Consider the following 16,746-nt stretch of genomic DNA (forward strand, 5'->3'; position numbering starts at 1 on the left):
AACATAGACTAGTAACATATGCATGTTACTACTCTAAGTTACTCCCCATTGTGAATAGTCTTAGGGCCTGTTTGGTTCCGAATAAGTCACCAATTTATAAGTCGAAAAGTGAAAAAAAATGACTTATTTTGCCAAACAGACCCAACTTATAAGTCATCCAAACTTATAAGTCATAAGTTGCTCCACCCCAACTTAAAACTTATAAGTCACCCTTTTTTACGTGGGTCCCATCATTTTTACATAAAAAATAAGATGAAAATGTATGGTCAGATAATTTATAAATCAGGTGACAATCAAACATGCGTGACTTATAAGTCACTGGTTAAGTCATTGGTTTTAAGTCATCTGTGACTTATTGGAACCAAACAGGCTCTTAAGCTGCGGCCAAAAAGAACTCCAGCCGGTAAGAGGCGGCCTAACCCAGTCTGACCTTATAGAAGCTTCAGCCCGCTTCTTTGCCCCCCTCCTACCACCCAAACTCCAAACCCTAGCTTCCTAGCCTACGCGTCCCCGAGCGAGCATGGATCGGATCGTCGGTAGCAAGTACAAGCTGGGCCGCAAGATCGGGAGCGGCTCCTTCGGGGAGATATATCTCGGTTCGATCTTGATTCCTTATCCTTCGATTTCCTTCTCCGTGGTTGGATTAATTCATGGATCTGATGGGGTTTGGTGTCATCTCCCTCCTGTCTTCAGCCACGCACGTCGACACGTACGAGATTGTAGCCGTCAAGATCGTGAGCTCCTCCTCTCTCGCTTGCCTTGTATTTTCTTCAATCCGTTTGGATTATGCAGCGTCTAGTGCCACTAGTTGCGTGAAGATGTAGCCGTTGGGCTCCTCAGATATATATTTGAACCGGCGCATTGCTGTGCATGTTAGATATGCCCTGATATAGCAGTGTTAATTTTCAGTTCAAGTTTATGCTAAGATTGATTGGTTAGAAACTTAGAGCTGCTTATTGTTCCTTGCTGGTTGGTTTTCTTTTTGGAGATAGTTCCTTGTGTTTATTTTTATATGCTTTGTATACAGAACGTTCAAGTTTTTTTTTGGGTTATAAGTAGCACTTTTTACACATCTATTTCAGTTACTTCGTGGATTCACATGGTTATGGGTTGTTTCTGCCTAGAAGGAAGGGTGCGCTGGTTTGTGACTTGCTTGATGCTTCTGCAACACAAGTACACAGTAATATTTTGAAATGGGAAGGGTGTTATGGTTCGAACTAACTGTTCCCGCCATAGTGGTCTATTAAGTGATTATGCAGATACTGCGTTGCTTTGAACTATGACAGCATAAAAGAGGAAAGTGTTGTGTTACTGTCAGGGACAGGGATCATTTAATACAGCAACCAACATATAAATGTTCCGTTAATAAGCACAAATTGGCTTTTACATGTGATGAAACAGCTCTAGATCATGATAATACACTTGCTGTCCTTATATTTCTTTCCTGGGCTGGACGGGCCATATCATCTGCTTATATTTAAGGTTCACTCCCAATTCACAAGTTTCTCTGCTTGGTTTCTATTATTGTTGCTGCCTCTTCCTCTGCTTCACGTGCACTGGGCTAGGCTCCAGTGGAGGGCGCACAACCAAAGTTGTGGCAGTTCCCTCCTGTCGAGTGGCTAGGTACCGCATAGAGCACCTTTTATAGAACAAACATGCTCATGGTTTGGTGTGATTTTGAGTTGTTGTCTCGGTTCAGGTAGTGGTGTATCTCTCATCTTCTGTTCATGTTTTCTCGAATAAGTAGTGGCGCATAAAGGGCGTGTTTGGTTGCCCGGGTGGATATAGCCTGTATCGCATGGAGGATCCTGGCTGAGTCTAGCCTGGTTGAGATGATGCAAGGATGAGCTGAGATGAGTGTTTGGTGAAATGTACGGTATGTGTGCATGAGAGATGTTGTTTGGTAGACTGCATTAGAAATTCCTCAAAATAAATCTTATCTGAAATCTGAACCAAAACTCAAGTTTCAATTTAGTTATCAGAAATTCCTCAAACGGTTTTACCTAGGTCCGGCGGAGCCTCGTTGGCTGCTTCTTTCTTGTATGGGCACGTCAGCTCCGCTCCTGCTGCTTCTTGGATTGGACGCAAGCTTCTTCATGGCTGCGACACAACCTGTTGCTGCTTCTTATTTGATGCAGCACGACAGACGTCCTGGCACCTCCGGCTCACACCCACCCTGCTCCGGTGGATGGGGTGGCCGAAGCAGGCCTTGCTCCGGTGGATGGGGGCTGGATAGAGAAGACATAGATGGGGGCAAGAGGGAGAGGGAGGGGAGGAGGAGAAGCATGGGAACAGGAGGGAAAGGGAGGGAAGGAGGAGAAGCTCTACCTCGGTGGTGAGGAGCCACGCCGGCGGCAAGGGCAGAGGCAATGGTGCGGTGGATCTAGCGGCATCGCAGAAGAGAGGGGGGCCGGGGAAGAGTGGCGGACAAATCGCGTGGGGGGCGAGATTGCGAGACGAGTCTCGCTGCACGCGCGGATGCAAACGCGAGCCTGGATCCGGGAAACGACCAAAACTTGCGTTTCCGCTCAGCCTGGCTCGGAGACCCTTTTTGCATCAGTTGGGCCAGGCCCAGGTATACGTGCAGCCTACCAAACAAACTGTATTTTGCATGGTGGGTGCGAGCCAGATGCAACACAGGGAACCAAACATGCCCAAAGCACCTTTTATAGAACAAACATGCTCATGGTTTGGTGTGATTTTGAGTTGTTGTCTGGGTTCAGGTAGTGCTGTATCTCTCATCTTCTGTTCATGTTTTCTCGAATAAGTAGTGGCAAATCTCTCATCTTTTTTTTCATGTTTTCTCGAATGAATAGTGGCGTATCTCTCATGTTCTGTTCAAGTTCTCTGCAATGTATTGTTGTGTCATAGGTTGTATTTTGAGTAAAATACGTCTATCTTATTCCCAAGGCCATTCTGAAGTCACATAATTAACTGTTAGTATTAATCTTGTCATGATCAGTTATCTGGATGCTGTATGGCATGCAAAATTAGCTAGCTATGCATGAGGCTTTCATATCAGCAAGGAGCAGCAGCTAGCAGTACAGACATCCATCCAGTGCAACAGGCAGAAGTGAGAAGCAAAGTCTGATTTGACTTTGAGGTAGATAGATGGCAGTAGGACCCAGAAAGCAATAAAAGATCTGTCCTGGCTTAGCTATTAAGTCAGTAGATGGTAGTAAGATCGGTTTGTTCAGGCTATAAATATTGATGCATGCCATCCTTTGCTATATAAGCTTGTTGCTAATGATATAATCCTACAGAGCTTCATACTAGTTCCATGTGTGCATGTGTGTATGAGAGAAACAGTGAATGAATCCTGGTGAGAGAACTTGTTCTAACATGGACACTCTTGGGTTTGCCTGCTCCATTTCTTGTTTTTTCCCACTTTTATTTCTGGCTTGATCCTAAACACAATAATTTCTTCATAATTCTATACTAGAAGTTAGATATAGAAGCAAGCAATGAAATAATTTTGTAACATTTTATAACTTGAAGCGATTTGCATTGATAAAAGACTTCCATAACATTTTTTTGTGTGGATTTTGTGGCTGCGCATTGCTTGTTCTGTTTCCAATTTTTGTGGCTGCGTTTTGTATCATGAATCGATTTATGTTGATAAAAAAGTTCAATAGCATTTATTTGGTTTTTGCAGTCCCACTGTTTTCTGATTTATGTTAATTGCTTTGTTCAGGAAAACAGCAAAACCAACCATCCCCAATTGTTATACGAGGCTAAACTGTATAATGCTCTTCAGGGAGGGAGTATGTGTTTAAACCGTGATTATTTTCTTATTGCATCGACTGCTGAACCGTAGCTAAGGTGGTAACTTCTGGTACTCATGGATTGCTGTAGCTGGTATTGCAAACATAAAATGGTGTGGCATTGATGGCGAAGAAAATGTTCTTGTTATTGATTTGCTTGGGCCAAGCCTTGAGGATCTGTTTGTTTATTGTGGCCGGAGATTCTCACTGAAGACAGTTTTGATGTTGGCAGATCAGATGGTAATAAGAAAAAACAGTCTTCATGTCTTTTTTTTTTCTGTTTCCTAGTGGTGAATCGGTGATACAGTGTGATTGTTTTTGAATTCTTCTATTGTGTTCTGTCTCTGACTTATTGATAAGGGTTTTACTCTGTAGCTCATACACAGCTTTCTTCTCTTTGTTCTTTTTCCTAGTGGTTAGTCGGTGTTGCAGCTGTGATTGTTTTCAAATTTTTCTGTTGAGTTCTGTCTGTGACTTGTTTATAGTGCTCTTATCCGTAGCTCATACTTAAGATGAAAATCTGCAACAAAATATAAAGGCTAGGCATCGCTTTTTTGAAACAAGTTGTTAGTCTACTTCGAGATCAGGTGTACAGTTTACCTCAACAAACATTTGGTTATCTTGCAATTTTTCTTTGAGAAAATTCCTTATATAACACTGTTTTAAATTTGGTTTCCCTATTTAACACTGAATAACTTTTTCTTCCCTATCTAACAGTCTTTAAATTTTATGCCCTTTATGACACTTTCGTCCATTTTAAGCATTAACGGTGTTAAATTACACCTGAAAAGACCTATTTGCCCCTCATGTGATAGGTGATCAAAATTTTACGTGATTATTTAGCTTCAGGTCAGCAGGGTAGCCGGTGTACATCAATAGTACATGGTACACTACATACTCGATCGATAATATACAACAAGTCAGTACGTTAAAATCGTAAGTCAGTGCTTGTAATTTTTTTCTGAAAAGGCAGTGCTTGTACACGCACGTACACAACTATTGCCAGGTGTAGCCTAGTATATACTCCCTCCATTCTTAAATATAAGTCTTTGTACGTATTCTACTATGGACCACATGCAAATGTATATAGATGCATTTAGAGTGTAGATTCACTTCTTTTGCTCCGTATGTAGTCTATAATAGAATCTCTACAAAGACTTATATTTAGGAACGGTGGGAGTATATGCATATACCCAGTCCTTCTGTAACAGTCGTGAGTTGAGATTGAAAAAAGAATATAAATAAGACCGACATGGTCCCGTGGCCATCAATTGCATCGTGTGTGTTCGTGTTGTCGCCGAGATAGTATCGCTAACTTGCTTTTTTTCACGGGTATCGCTAGCTTGATTAGCTAGCCAGCGATCGTAGAAACGATCAAGAAAGAGATAGGCTGCTAGCTAACTTCATCTATTACGCATAGCAGTATGTGTCCAACTAAATTCGATCCACCTGCCTGCCGATTTGTTTCTTGGTGTGTACGTGCTGTCTACGTCTCGACGAAACCCTCGGGAAGTACTTGAGTTGGCCTCATACGCCTGTACGCCGGAAAACTCTAGGCTACAACGCCATCAAGGTCGAGGTCGAGGTTGGGACCAAGGCCAACACAAAACGAGTTGGACGGATACACACATACATATAAAATTTTGGTCAAATATCACATGAAGGGCAAATAGGTCTTTTCATGTGTCATTTAACACCGTTATGGCTTAAAATGAAAGAAAGTGTCATAAAAGGCATAAAATTTAGACTCGATGTTAAATAAGGAAGGAAACGTTTTTCAGTGTCAAATAGGGCAACAAATTTAAGGACAGTGTTAAATAAGGAATTCTCTCTTTTTCTTTCATGGTTATGTTTTATTGCTCTGCCCTTTTTTTTCATGTTGAAACCATGCTTGATTGCAACTATTTTTTGCTTTACGTTCTATATATTCATGCACTGATTTTTGAAGTGGAGTTTGTATATGTTGTCTGGATTTGATTTTGTCATAGTTCTTTGGCTACAGCTGATTACTTATTTACCACTGTAGATAACAAGAATAGAGTTTTTGCATTCTAAGGGGTACTTGCACAGGGACATCAAGCCCGACAACTTTCTTATGGGCCTTGGTCGGAAAGCTAACCAGGTCTGTACAAGCTGGCTGCTGATAGTTATGCCATATATATTCATTATGTTTAACTTATGGTCCAACTCCTAGGTCTACATCATTGACTTCGGACTTGCCAAGAGATACCGTGACTCAACCACGAATCGCCATATACCCTATAGGTGAATTAGTAATAATTTAGAACCAAAAATACATGTAGAACTATCATGCATTTGCTTTTCTCGTTTATTTCATCTTCTCATTTTTTTTGTGGTATTCCATGTGTTGTCTGAGTATTCGTAACATACTCACATTTTTCAGAGAAAATAAAAATTTGACTGGCACAGCTCGCTATGCAAGTTGCAACACTCATCTTGGGATTGGTGAGCACTATGGTCTTTTATTTCTGTATATACTATTTAGATGCCTGAATGCTGGCCTCATTATTTTGCTGGGACACTACCATAAATGTTTTTTGTTGCTATCTTTTGACATGTATCACTAAATTAGTGTTGTTACCACATACCAGAGCAAAGCCGAAGGGATGATCTGGAGTCCATTGGATATGTTCTCTTGTATTTTCTAAGGGGAAGGTATGATTGTTCTGTGGACAAACTATATGTACATCACTGAGTAAAAGATATCTGCAAATGTAGCCATTTTCGTTATTGAAATCTTTGTGTTACGTAGCAATGTAGGCCTATACATCTGGAATGCATTCATGTTCATTATTGTGAACCATGTGTTGCTTACTCTTATTCTATTAAGTAGCAATGTAGGCCTATCTACATCTGATCCCTGTGTTGTCATCATTATCGGCTTGTTTTGATGTTGATTTAAACATACCAAGACCACATATGTAATGCCAGGATTTAAAGATAAATTCGAACGCAAAATTAAGATAGTTAAATATATGTGGTACCGAGTTCTTTGTTTAATCTATTATTTTTAAAACTGAATTCATCTATTAGGACTATGTCATTTTGTGGTTGAGTCACCGTAGCCCCTTGCAACACCAAAACCAACGACCGTATGTGTTTGCCAAAAATACATCCTACTACTGGGTGTGGTTGCACCCACGTCTCATATACTACCATGCGGTAGTATATATATACTACTTCAGGGCAACTTGAATGCTTTTGTTTGAATAAAGCTCTCACAATTTCCTGCAAAAAAAGGGTAACTTGAATGCCGTGCACCAAAACTGACACACCAAACGTCCGCAAACAGCGGATAGGGGATGACCATCCAACCTGGTGCACCAAATAAAATAGCGGACACTAGTTTTCATTTAATAGTTGGATTCTTTTACATAGCAAAAGGATCTGACCCTAGTCTACTCTTTGTCAGCCGTGGGCAGGTGTCCCACGTCCTACTCTTTGCTAGAGTCCGCCCGGCCTTCCATGTCGCCGGTAGAGGTGAGATTGACCATTGAGCTAGATGGTCCGGCCTCGCGGTTGTTGCGGTGCGGCGTGAACAACGTGGAGCTGCTGATGTTGGTACCGGTCACGTCTGCCACTGCCTGTGCCGCCTCCGCCGCGATCTGGTTGAAGAGGCGGTCGCGCTCTGCCTCCATGACGCGGAGGTGCCACCACTCGTGTCGGATGGTGTAGGCGCTGCACATGGATTCGAGAACCACTCGTTGCATGTCCACGAAGCCTGGATCCTTCACGACCATGGTTGCGACAGCTTGATTGGACACCTGCTCGCCCTCAATCTGGCCGCCAACTGGTGCTCTGAGAGGAGCCGCAGGTTGTGCCGCTGCTCCTCCTGCAGCATTCGGAACGCGGACATCGGCGACGCCTGCTCCATTGGCTCTGCCATGATGCGACTGTAGTGCTCCTCCACTTGCTCCATGGTGAACCCGGCCACCGGCGCGGGCGACTGCTCCTCCTCCTTTGCCTCCTTCATTGCCGTGTCCTCATCCGAGCTCCTCCTCAGGAGAGCTCGAAGCCTCTCCCGCCATAATGTTGGCCGTGCGCTGAGGACGCCATGCGTCCATCTCGGTTGTGATTTCATCGCGGTGTTGCGTTGAGAGGGTCTTACACCACACACGACGGGTCCCGGCCATTGCTCGCGAAGGTCGAAGAAGGAAGAAGGGAAGAGGCGGTGTTTCTGCGGCTCAGACGGCGGCGATGGGGCTTGGACGCTATGCAGTTTGTGTTGTGTCCGTCAGAGCGACGGCTTGAATGCGTTCGCCTGGAGTTGGTTTCTCGTTTGCCGCGCCGGTGTCAATGCCGGGTAGGCGGACGACCAACTTGAATGCGGTAGGATGCCATCCTGTTGTCATGCCCGGTCACGTCCGCTTTGAACTGACATTAACGTGGTGAGGAGAGTGAGCGCACATGGAGTGATCGACATGCGGCAGTGACCGGTCATGTCCGCTATGGACTGGCATGAATGTGGCGCGAAGAGCATAGTGGCGGTTGGAGCAGAACGAGAGAGAGAGAGAGAGGGTTTTGTGTGGGCCGGGGGTGTCAGAGGCCTATGTGGCAGAGGTCCGGACGCCCGCAAACCTTCCCCAGCTTTGCTTTCGGTTTATGGGATTTCGGACGTTTGGTGCACGATGTTGGATGGCCTATAGTGTTAGGACCGCGTCCCGGACGTTTACGGGCACTTTGATGCACGGCGTTGGAGTTGCCTTACCATTTTGAGTATGTTATATCTTAGATTTCCAAAGCAAGCTACATGAAAAAATTGGAAGTGAGTCCATAATTTTGGTATATGTTGAAAATACCTGCATATTTGTATGTATACAGCAGTATATACTAAAGAAATGGTACATACTACCTAAAAAGTCGTATATATACTACCAAAAGTGTTCTTGTATGCCACATACTATGCGTACATATAAAAAAAGGGCAGCCCGGTGCACATAGCTCCCGCTTGAGCAGGGTCCGGGGAAGGGTCCGACCACTTCAGATCTTTTGTACGCAGCCCTTTCCTACAATTCTGCAAGGGGCTATTTCGAGGGCTCGAACAAGGTAACAGCTTTACCGCTGTGCCAAGGCTTGCCCTTATACTATGCGTACCTCTACCTAAAATGTATGAAAGACATGGGTGTAAATACACCTGGTTGTATGCATGTATGTATTGTATGTATGTGTGTGTGTGCACACGCGCACGTGTGTGTACGTATGCACTGTATTACCATTTTTGTTATTTGATCGTTATTTTGGCATACCTCCTGTACTTTTGTCGAACACGCACCCAATCCGTGTCGTTTTGTATTAGGAGAAGAGCGACTACTGATTTTTCCTTATATATGATCTCTGTAACTTCGTATATGTTTTCTCCAGTCTTCCTTGGCAGGGTTTAAAAGCTGCCACAAAGAAGCAGAAATATGACAAAATAAGTGAGAAGAAGCTTTCAACACCTATCGAGGTTGTTTAAGCTCACATGTTTTAGATTTCTAAAACGTCTTTCTGCTTTTTAAAGCCATTGCTGGAGACTGCTCATGGATTTTCTTGTTACAGGTTTTGTGTAAAACCCATCCTGTGGAATTTGCTTCTTATTTCCACTATTGTCATTCATTGACATTTGATCAACGGCCAGACTACGGTTTTCTGCGACGGCTCTTCAGAGACCTGTCGGACCGTGAAGGTATAGCATTCAGGAGCACTATTGTGTCATCTTTATATTATATTCTACGACATGCATGCAATTGTTCAAGGATTGTTCAATTATTTCGTCGGCCGCAGGGCACCAATTTGATCATGTCTTTGACTGGACATTGTTGAAGTGTAAGCAAACCCAGAAGGTGAAGGCTCAACAGGTATAATTTGCTTCATTTTTCTTTTATGACGATGAAATATTGTTAGAAACTAATGCATCTTAAACTACTTCCTCCGTTCCATAGTAGTTATCCCTGAAACGGATGTATCTAGACGTATTTCAGTGTTAGATACATCCATTTGAGCGACAACTAATATGGAACGGAGGGAGTACAAAACTAGGTAAAATTGTCTGTATCAATGCTTTCTGGGGAACCTGTTAAGGCTCGTTGAGTTTTGAACGGTTTAAAAGTTCTCAAAAAATATGAAACAAATACAGGAACATCACTCGAGTGATATAACAGAATCCAACGAACCGATTGGGAAAATATGAGTTTTTGTGCCCTTGGCAAAAATAGCAAACATTTCAACTCGCTACTGACTCAACTATTAGTTTTTTTCGCCCAAGGCACATAAAGTCGTATTTTCCCAGTCCCACCATTGGATCATCTTATATTATAGGTGTGATATTGAGTATTTGTTTCATGATTTTTGGGAACTTTATACCATCGAACCTTAAATGAGTTCTGTGGTAATTATTGATAGAAAATCCTTCTACTCTCCGTTCCAAAATAAGAGGGAGTGTTTGTGAACCCTATTTTAGCGCCTTCGCTGATTTCTCGCTCTCCCTCTATCCTGCCAATTACAGCAAGATCCTGGTGTAAGTAGCAGGCCGGTTGCAAAGAATATGGACAAACACCAAGGTAGAAATTTTGTTGTATAAGCACTACAATTAGTTATATGCTTGATCAAGAAGTCCTAAAGTATTGGCTGGTCAAATGCCTTGCAAAATACTTCTCAGTCATGCTCATATACATTTTTGGAACTATTGTATTTATCTTTCATGATCAGTTGGAATTTCCATTTTACTTTTAGAATGCTCACTTATAGTTTTGTCAAAAAAAAATCTTGGATGTACAATATGGAGTATCCTCAATTGTATGTAAAGAAGTTAACATATGCCTATTGTGATGCACAAGGTATCAGTGGCTAATATAGCAACTATATGTGTACACAAAAAATAACTATTTTTGCACAGCAAACAGATGGACATTTTTGTCATGACAATTTGTAATTGCTATCACACTATGTACATTGGGATTTGTTTTCCTGATATTTTGGCAACTTGGAAGTATCACATGTATTTGTTGACCTTGCAACATATGGTTCTCGAATCATATTGGTATTGTCCCTTCGACACCTTTTGTAGCTTGGAAACTACATCATGGTTTCCATTTAATTTTCAGTTAGTGGTTTACATGCAGCTGAAGCTTCTTGTCAGCTTGAAGCAGAACAACGCCCAGTAATCAGAATGCAAATAAGATCTACTGCTGAGAACAGCCGTTCAAATAATCAACATTCTGATAAATTGGTATGTTTTTCTGTTTCATGCTGATGAAATATCCACGAGAGTTTTTGTCAGAGTAATTTTTAGTTCTCATGAAGTTTCACAAACAGGAATTGTAGTTTACTAAACTAAAATTGAGAAATTTATGACAGTCTGTCCTCGAATTCTCATTATGCCGTTGTTTTATTAATATCGTGTATGTGCAATGCAAGCTAATAATTGGCAATCTTTACACTAACATTTGGCAAGATCTTAATTGCACGTTGAAATTAGGTAATAATGTAATATAAATTAATTGGTTGGTGCTGACATTGATATTAGGTATACTATTAATTAGGGGAGGGTGCTAACCTTGTTTAGTGGTAAACACCGGGGAAACATAGACCATTGAATAGGTGCGCTTGAACGTATGAGATATGTTGGATCTCCGCAACTTGTTCTTTTTATATTGGTATAGATTTATGCAAATGATACTCTTCTCTCAATCATTTATATATTTTTGCCATTGCCATCGATTTTCAACCGTTACTGTCTCTTCTTGCTGTTAATGATCAATGAAATGACCAAAATAGCCGTGCCGGTGTGTGTGAGAGTCTGAGAGAGAACGGAGGAATTAGTGCAGGCATGGAGAATTTTGTGCTTGCCGTTGAAGCAATTGCCGTTGGGGTTGGGAGAGGCCAAAAATGGGACGAGGACGACAATACAAATCCGCTGGTAGGGATCATATTGGGTCAGTGGTGGTTGGAGTGGTGATGGCGCAAGCAGACGTAGTGGTGGTGGTGAACTTTGGCATGGCGGGGGTTTTACGAGTGATGGAGCCCCAAATGAGACGGGAATTATAGCTCATGTCGATTGGATCAAGTATACAGGAGGAACTGGAGGGAGGCTTACTGGTGGAGGAGATCGAAGTGCGTGGTAGTGGTGGTCCGGAGATGAGAATTCCTGTAGGGACAAAGGGCATTGACATAAATTTCTGGTAGAAGTTTGGTTTATACTGTTTGGTTCTAATTTTTCTTCTTTCTTACGTTGTTGCAGAGAGTGAGTGCTAGCACTGATAAGGAATTGCTGCAATCAACATCATTTGGCCATGCTGGTGCCCCAAGGAAGAACGTATCAATCTCCAAAACACCATGGCTTGTCGATCCCAACTCAGGACCTTCAAACCACCTTTAGCACTCAGATCAGTTGGTTCCTATGTTCATGCCGGTCTATTTAGTAACCATTGGTGAGACTACTTTTGTTGCTGTTATGTTCTTACACCTTTCATGTTTCTATGCTATGGACAACTATGCTGGTGTCTTGGTGATATTTATTCTTCTTCCCTTGTCGCATGTTTGGTCGCATCCTTGTAGTTGTCACTGCTTGCAGGTTTACGTTATATTTATTGTTATAGCGATTGGTAGTGTTCACACAGTAGAGTTACTAGAGTAAAACATCTGAAGATCAAGAGAGTAAATAAATAGATTGAAGTACAAAATCTAGACTACAATAACTATGTCAACAGGCCAAATCCAGAATCAAGTAAGTCAAGGGATCTTCTCCACCACCTCCTCATGAGCAATTCATTCTTTAAAGCACCACTGATGATATAATGTCGGTAGTGAAGATGCCTCCTGAAACATTCCTCTGTGTGAAAAACAGTTATGGCCATGCAGAACCAACATTGTCAAGCGGAAAGGAAAAAAAGGTTTTCAGAATTAGAGGGAAAATGTGTGTTTGAGGCCTATTCCTCATTGGAATTACCCGGGAGTCAGGTTGTAGTTCTGCTAAGTTCATTAATGGTCCGTTTGGATGTCCGAATTGAATTGGGTTTTGTGGAAATGACAACATGGTTTATTTCGAAAGGTGAATTGGTATTGCGTCGAAGTGTTTGGGTGCCGAAGAATCAGTGACATTGAAACTAAGCCTTCCCTAAATTCAGAAATGTGGGAGAGATTCAAGTGTACCAGAGACAAAGAGGAACTAACGGTGGCGGTGTCGGCGGTGGTCGACAGGAAACATGCAAACGGCGGTTTTCGCTCCTGCCAATTCCAATTCATCGATTTCTAGCCCAAATATTGACATCCAAACGAGGTGTGATTAGACATGGCTGTTTCTAAACAAGCCTTAGGACTGCCGTGCTGTTACTCAGTTAGTTAACCTGTGTTATTCACTCAGCTATTTGGGTCAAATCAGGTGACTCAGAGAATATTTTCCCTATCTTGTAAGTTCCCCAAAATTCTTAATAATGACAAATATATCACAAATTTGGTATTCCCTCCATTTCAGAATATATGGTGCATCAGTTTTTGTACAAGTCAAAGTTATGTATGTTTGACCAAGATTATAGAATAAGACATCAATATCTACGATTTAACATGCACATGTTTGACTTCCAAAAAAACTAATACACCTTGTATTCTAGACAGGGGATACCGTGTGCCCCGCCAAACAACGAGCCCTCACTCCTGGACTTGTGGCAATCGGCACGACAATCCGCCCCAACGCCCATGCGCAAGGGCCTGGGTACCATGACCCTCCTCGTTCCCTGGATGATATGGAAGCACCGCAACGACTGCGTCTTCAACGGAGCGCGCCCATCGGTGAACGCCCTGCTAACGAAGATAAGGAAGAGGCCTCCCTTTGGGCAAGCGCAGGCGCACTAGGGCTCAGAGCCATTACCCCCAGACATGGGATGTCCATTAATTCGAAAGCTGTATCCGCCTCCTAGGAGGAATGTAACTACAACTCTCTCTTTTCAATGAAATGAAACACACGCTCATGCGTTTTCTTGAAAAAATAATCTTACAAAGGCTTATAAATTGGGCTATAGATGCAATTTTGTGGTTTTGTAAATAATGCTGATGTACACGCACCTGGCATTTTATCATTGGAATTTTTCTTATTTGGAAAATATTCCTTTTTATTGAATTTGCGAGGTTTTAAGCATGATGGCATAATAATGCCCTCATGGAACCTACTTCTGGCTTTCAAACCTTTTCTTCTTTGCTATAGCAATTTCATATTTTCAGTGTCTCTGTAACCTATTTTGGTGATGACTAGGTTCACTCTTTTCTATCTCCTATTGTGTCTGTTAGGTTATCAGGCTATGGTTTCAGCTGATAATCCAAAGGCAACATGTAAATTTTAGGTTTCTAAGTTGTCCTCTCTACTAGTAGAATACGTGGTTGATGTGATGATGTGAATTCAACACCACTTATCACGTAAGCAGTCAAGAAGTTTGTTCTTCCATATTATTATGTGCATAATATGTGGAAACTTAGGATTGTTGATACTCTTTTTTTGTGTTCTACATGAGTGTTTATATCGTCAGCATCATCTGGGCTCATTGCTTCAGGTTCTCTGCCAACTAATATCAATGGCGCTGTTTGCTTAAAAAGAGCTTGGGGACTCTTGTACAACTTTAACTTTAATTATGATCAGCGCCTGTGTGATAATGTTTGCTCCTTTTGGCACCCCAGTGTTATCTCCTTCTGAACTTTTAGCTGGTTTGACTTTCAAGTCCACTTGAGTTGCTATTTAATGTGCTGAATTATAAGTTATCGGGATTGGGATTCTTACGAAATATTTTTTTTGCGCCAGATGCTTTTAGTTTGCAAGCTGACATTGAACATATAAATCACGCTAGAGTGCCCGCTCATCTGGAGGCATCGTAGCGCATGTGCAATCTGGTTCGCTCGATCTACCATGCTTGTACGGTTTTACGGTGCTGTAAAAAATCTGGTCGTTGGTTGCTCTGCACGTTGTGGTTTCAGCCTCCTATGAATGACATGTGGGCCTCCTTTGCCCACGGGCCTAGCTCTGTGGTGTATCTCACGTGCATCTTTGGTGAGAAAACTGGCGGGCTGCCACAAGCGGATTAGGCGAATCCAACCCTGGTGGGTGGATTGACGAAGAAATATCTCCCTCGTAGCCCCTCTCTCTCCCTCGTCTCTTCTCACCCCCCCTCCTCCCCTCCGTGCCGCTGCCTCGGATTCCCCCCTCCCTCTCGGCCGCAAGCGCCGGCGCCGACATGGTATGGAAGCGGCTGCCACGTATTCTCACCCCACGTTCCCGATCTGGAGAGGGAGGGAAATACACGGCCACATGTGCGTGCGCCGTCGGGATGTTTCTTGAGGGTAGCATCAACCCTTGTAGGCACTGCTAGCAGCAGCAGCAGGCCTCAGTGCCGACGAAGGGATGGCACATGGCGCCGTCGTCGTCGATCTAGGTAGAAGGGCAAGCCAAGATGAACCTCTCGCATTATCTAGGAAGTTGTCATGGAAGACGCCGAAGAAAAGTCCATGTAAGCTCCTCTGGTTTTCTTCCATAATTTTTCTTCCCTGCACAACAGTTAATTTCCGTCTCTTCTGGACCACGTCTAATTTTGGGAAAAAGATGCAGGAATTTTGATAGAGATGGAGAACTGGACGTGCTTTGTTTCCTTGCCTTGACCGCATCTAATTTTGGGGAAAAGAGAGAGGAATTTGAGATAGGTGGACAACCTGAAGATCTTTGAACGTTCAGGAGCAGCCATATCCTCAGTGCTATGCCAGCCTCCTCGCCACTACTGTCATGTGGATGTGACTATTGTTTGGCTGCTGGTGAGATGGGCATAGTTTCCTCCGGGTTCATGCATCGTGATGGTATTCGAACAACACCTTAATTGGCCCAAGAAAATTTAGGACTGTCGGATGATAAACCAAATTTTTTGTTTCATGTACTATCATCTCACGTTCTAATTTTGGTGTTCTGGTAGGAAGGGATCGGCTTTGGCGGTGTCCGGTGCTGGCATGTCATGTGATTAGAGCATAGGAAGCTAACATGATGTTTGGAACTCGGTGGTCATGCTCATTGACTAGATGCTGCGCCTCATGTCACCCCGGGCGTCGAATTGCTTGATAGCAGAGCTCACGGAGTAAAAATATGTCTGCAAGTACTTGTTTGCCATATGCCTGCCCACTCCTCCGTCTCATCAAGCTTTCTTTTATTTCTCTAAATTTGTTGTGTGCATGTATGTGAAAAAATAACAGGAATAGGCCATGCTAAGGCTTTGGCAAAGAACATTCTTTCCCTTGCTTATGAAAATTTTGGTCCTTTAATATTGATTCCATAATTTGTGATTAATAAATGTTGTTGGTATTTGATCTCTTTGTTGCTCATGTCCTACTTGATTTTGCATGGGTACAGGCAAAATACTATTGGAGTGACATATTGGTAGAACCGAGGGTCCTACCGGTCCCGCTCCTCAGGTTGTAGGGGAAGGCAGGGGCTTGACAGAGAAGAGGGCGCGGCGGCCGGCGCGCGGGAGCCGTCGCGATTGGGAAGGAGGGAGGCGGTGAGAGAGAGAGAGGTGCGGCTAGGGTTTAGGGCCCGGCTCCTCTGGGAGCCGGGCAATAGAATTATTATTATTGCTTGATCTCAAAATAGTTTTACAGCTAGTATATATAACCACGATGCTAAAAATAAGATAACTTGTGGGCCAAGCCCCTAACTAAACCTGCCCGGTGGGCCTCCTACGGGCATAAGTCTGCCCGGTTAAAACATCTCTCCCCGCCTGCGCAAACATCCCGTCCTCGAGCTGAAAGTCTGGGTAGTGTTGGCGGAACTTGTCACGCTGCTCCCAAGTAGCTTCCTCCTTCGGAAGTCCAGCCCACTGAATCAGCACGTACCACACCCCGCGACGTAGCTGGGCCTGCAACAGCTTCTCCGGTCCCGGAAGGAGGCGCCCGTCGGAGGGAGCGCGGGAGGGGCTGCAGGTGGCTCCCCACGGAAAGGCTTCAGCAACCCCACATGGAA

General features: G+C 43.3%; 1 protein-coding gene and 1 long non-coding RNA gene across 9 annotated transcripts; both read left to right on the forward strand.

Annotated features, from left to right (window-relative positions):
* Positions 1–363: 363 nt before the first annotated feature.
* On the forward strand, positions 364–13,750 carry LOC109780446 (casein kinase 1-like protein 3). 8 transcript variants are annotated; one of them, XM_045229843.2, is made up of 15 exons: positions 364–596; positions 694–734; positions 3,695–3,764; positions 3,856–4,004; positions 5,791–5,886; positions 5,959–6,029; positions 6,169–6,230; positions 6,377–6,440; positions 9,147–9,231; positions 9,324–9,450; positions 9,549–9,622; positions 10,270–10,324; positions 10,868–10,992; positions 12,004–12,193; positions 13,373–13,750. In XM_045229843.2, exons 1-14 carry the CDS (start codon positions 521–523, stop codon positions 12,139–12,141), a joined length of 1,233 nt encoding a protein of 410 aa, XP_045085778.1. In that variant the 5' UTR covers positions 364–520; the 3' UTR covers positions 12,142–12,193; positions 13,373–13,750. The 8 variants fall into 8 exon arrangements, with proteins under 8 accessions (XP_045085778.1, XP_020194624.1, XP_020194623.1 ...); XM_020339035.4 differs by having other exon boundaries at positions 10,886–10,992; XM_020339034.4 differs by lacking the exon at positions 13,373–13,750 and adding an exon at positions 12,610–13,264.
* Positions 13,751–14,844: 1,094 nt separating this feature from the next.
* LOC141025595 (uncharacterized) lies at positions 14,845–16,098 on the forward strand. Its single transcript, XR_012187544.1, has 3 exons — positions 14,845–15,253; positions 15,352–15,593; positions 15,707–16,098. It is a non-coding gene; the product is annotated as an uncharacterized lncRNA (long non-coding RNA).
* Positions 16,099–16,746: the final 648 nt, after the last annotated feature.

Source organism: Aegilops tauschii, chromosome 6 (genome assembly GCF_002575655.3).
Source record: "Aegilops tauschii subsp. strangulata cultivar AL8/78 chromosome 6, Aet v6.0, whole genome shotgun sequence".
NCBI lineage: Eukaryota > Viridiplantae > Streptophyta > Magnoliopsida > Poales > Poaceae > Aegilops > Aegilops tauschii.

Bases quoted from the DNA above. Each gene is read 5' to 3' on its own strand.
- LOC109780446 (XM_045229843.2), top strand. From the start codon at position 521: ATGGATCGGATCGTCGGTAGCAAGTACAAGCTGGGCCGCAAGATCGGG. The intron at 6,441-9,146 runs GTATGATTGTTC...TGTTTTCTCCAG, and splicing joins TTGTATTTTCTAAGGGGAAG to TCTTCCTTGGCAGGGTTTAA. The intron at 10,993-12,003 runs GTATGTTTTTCT...ACGTTGTTGCAG, and splicing joins ATCAACATTCTGATAAATTG to AGAGTGAGTGCTAGCACTGA.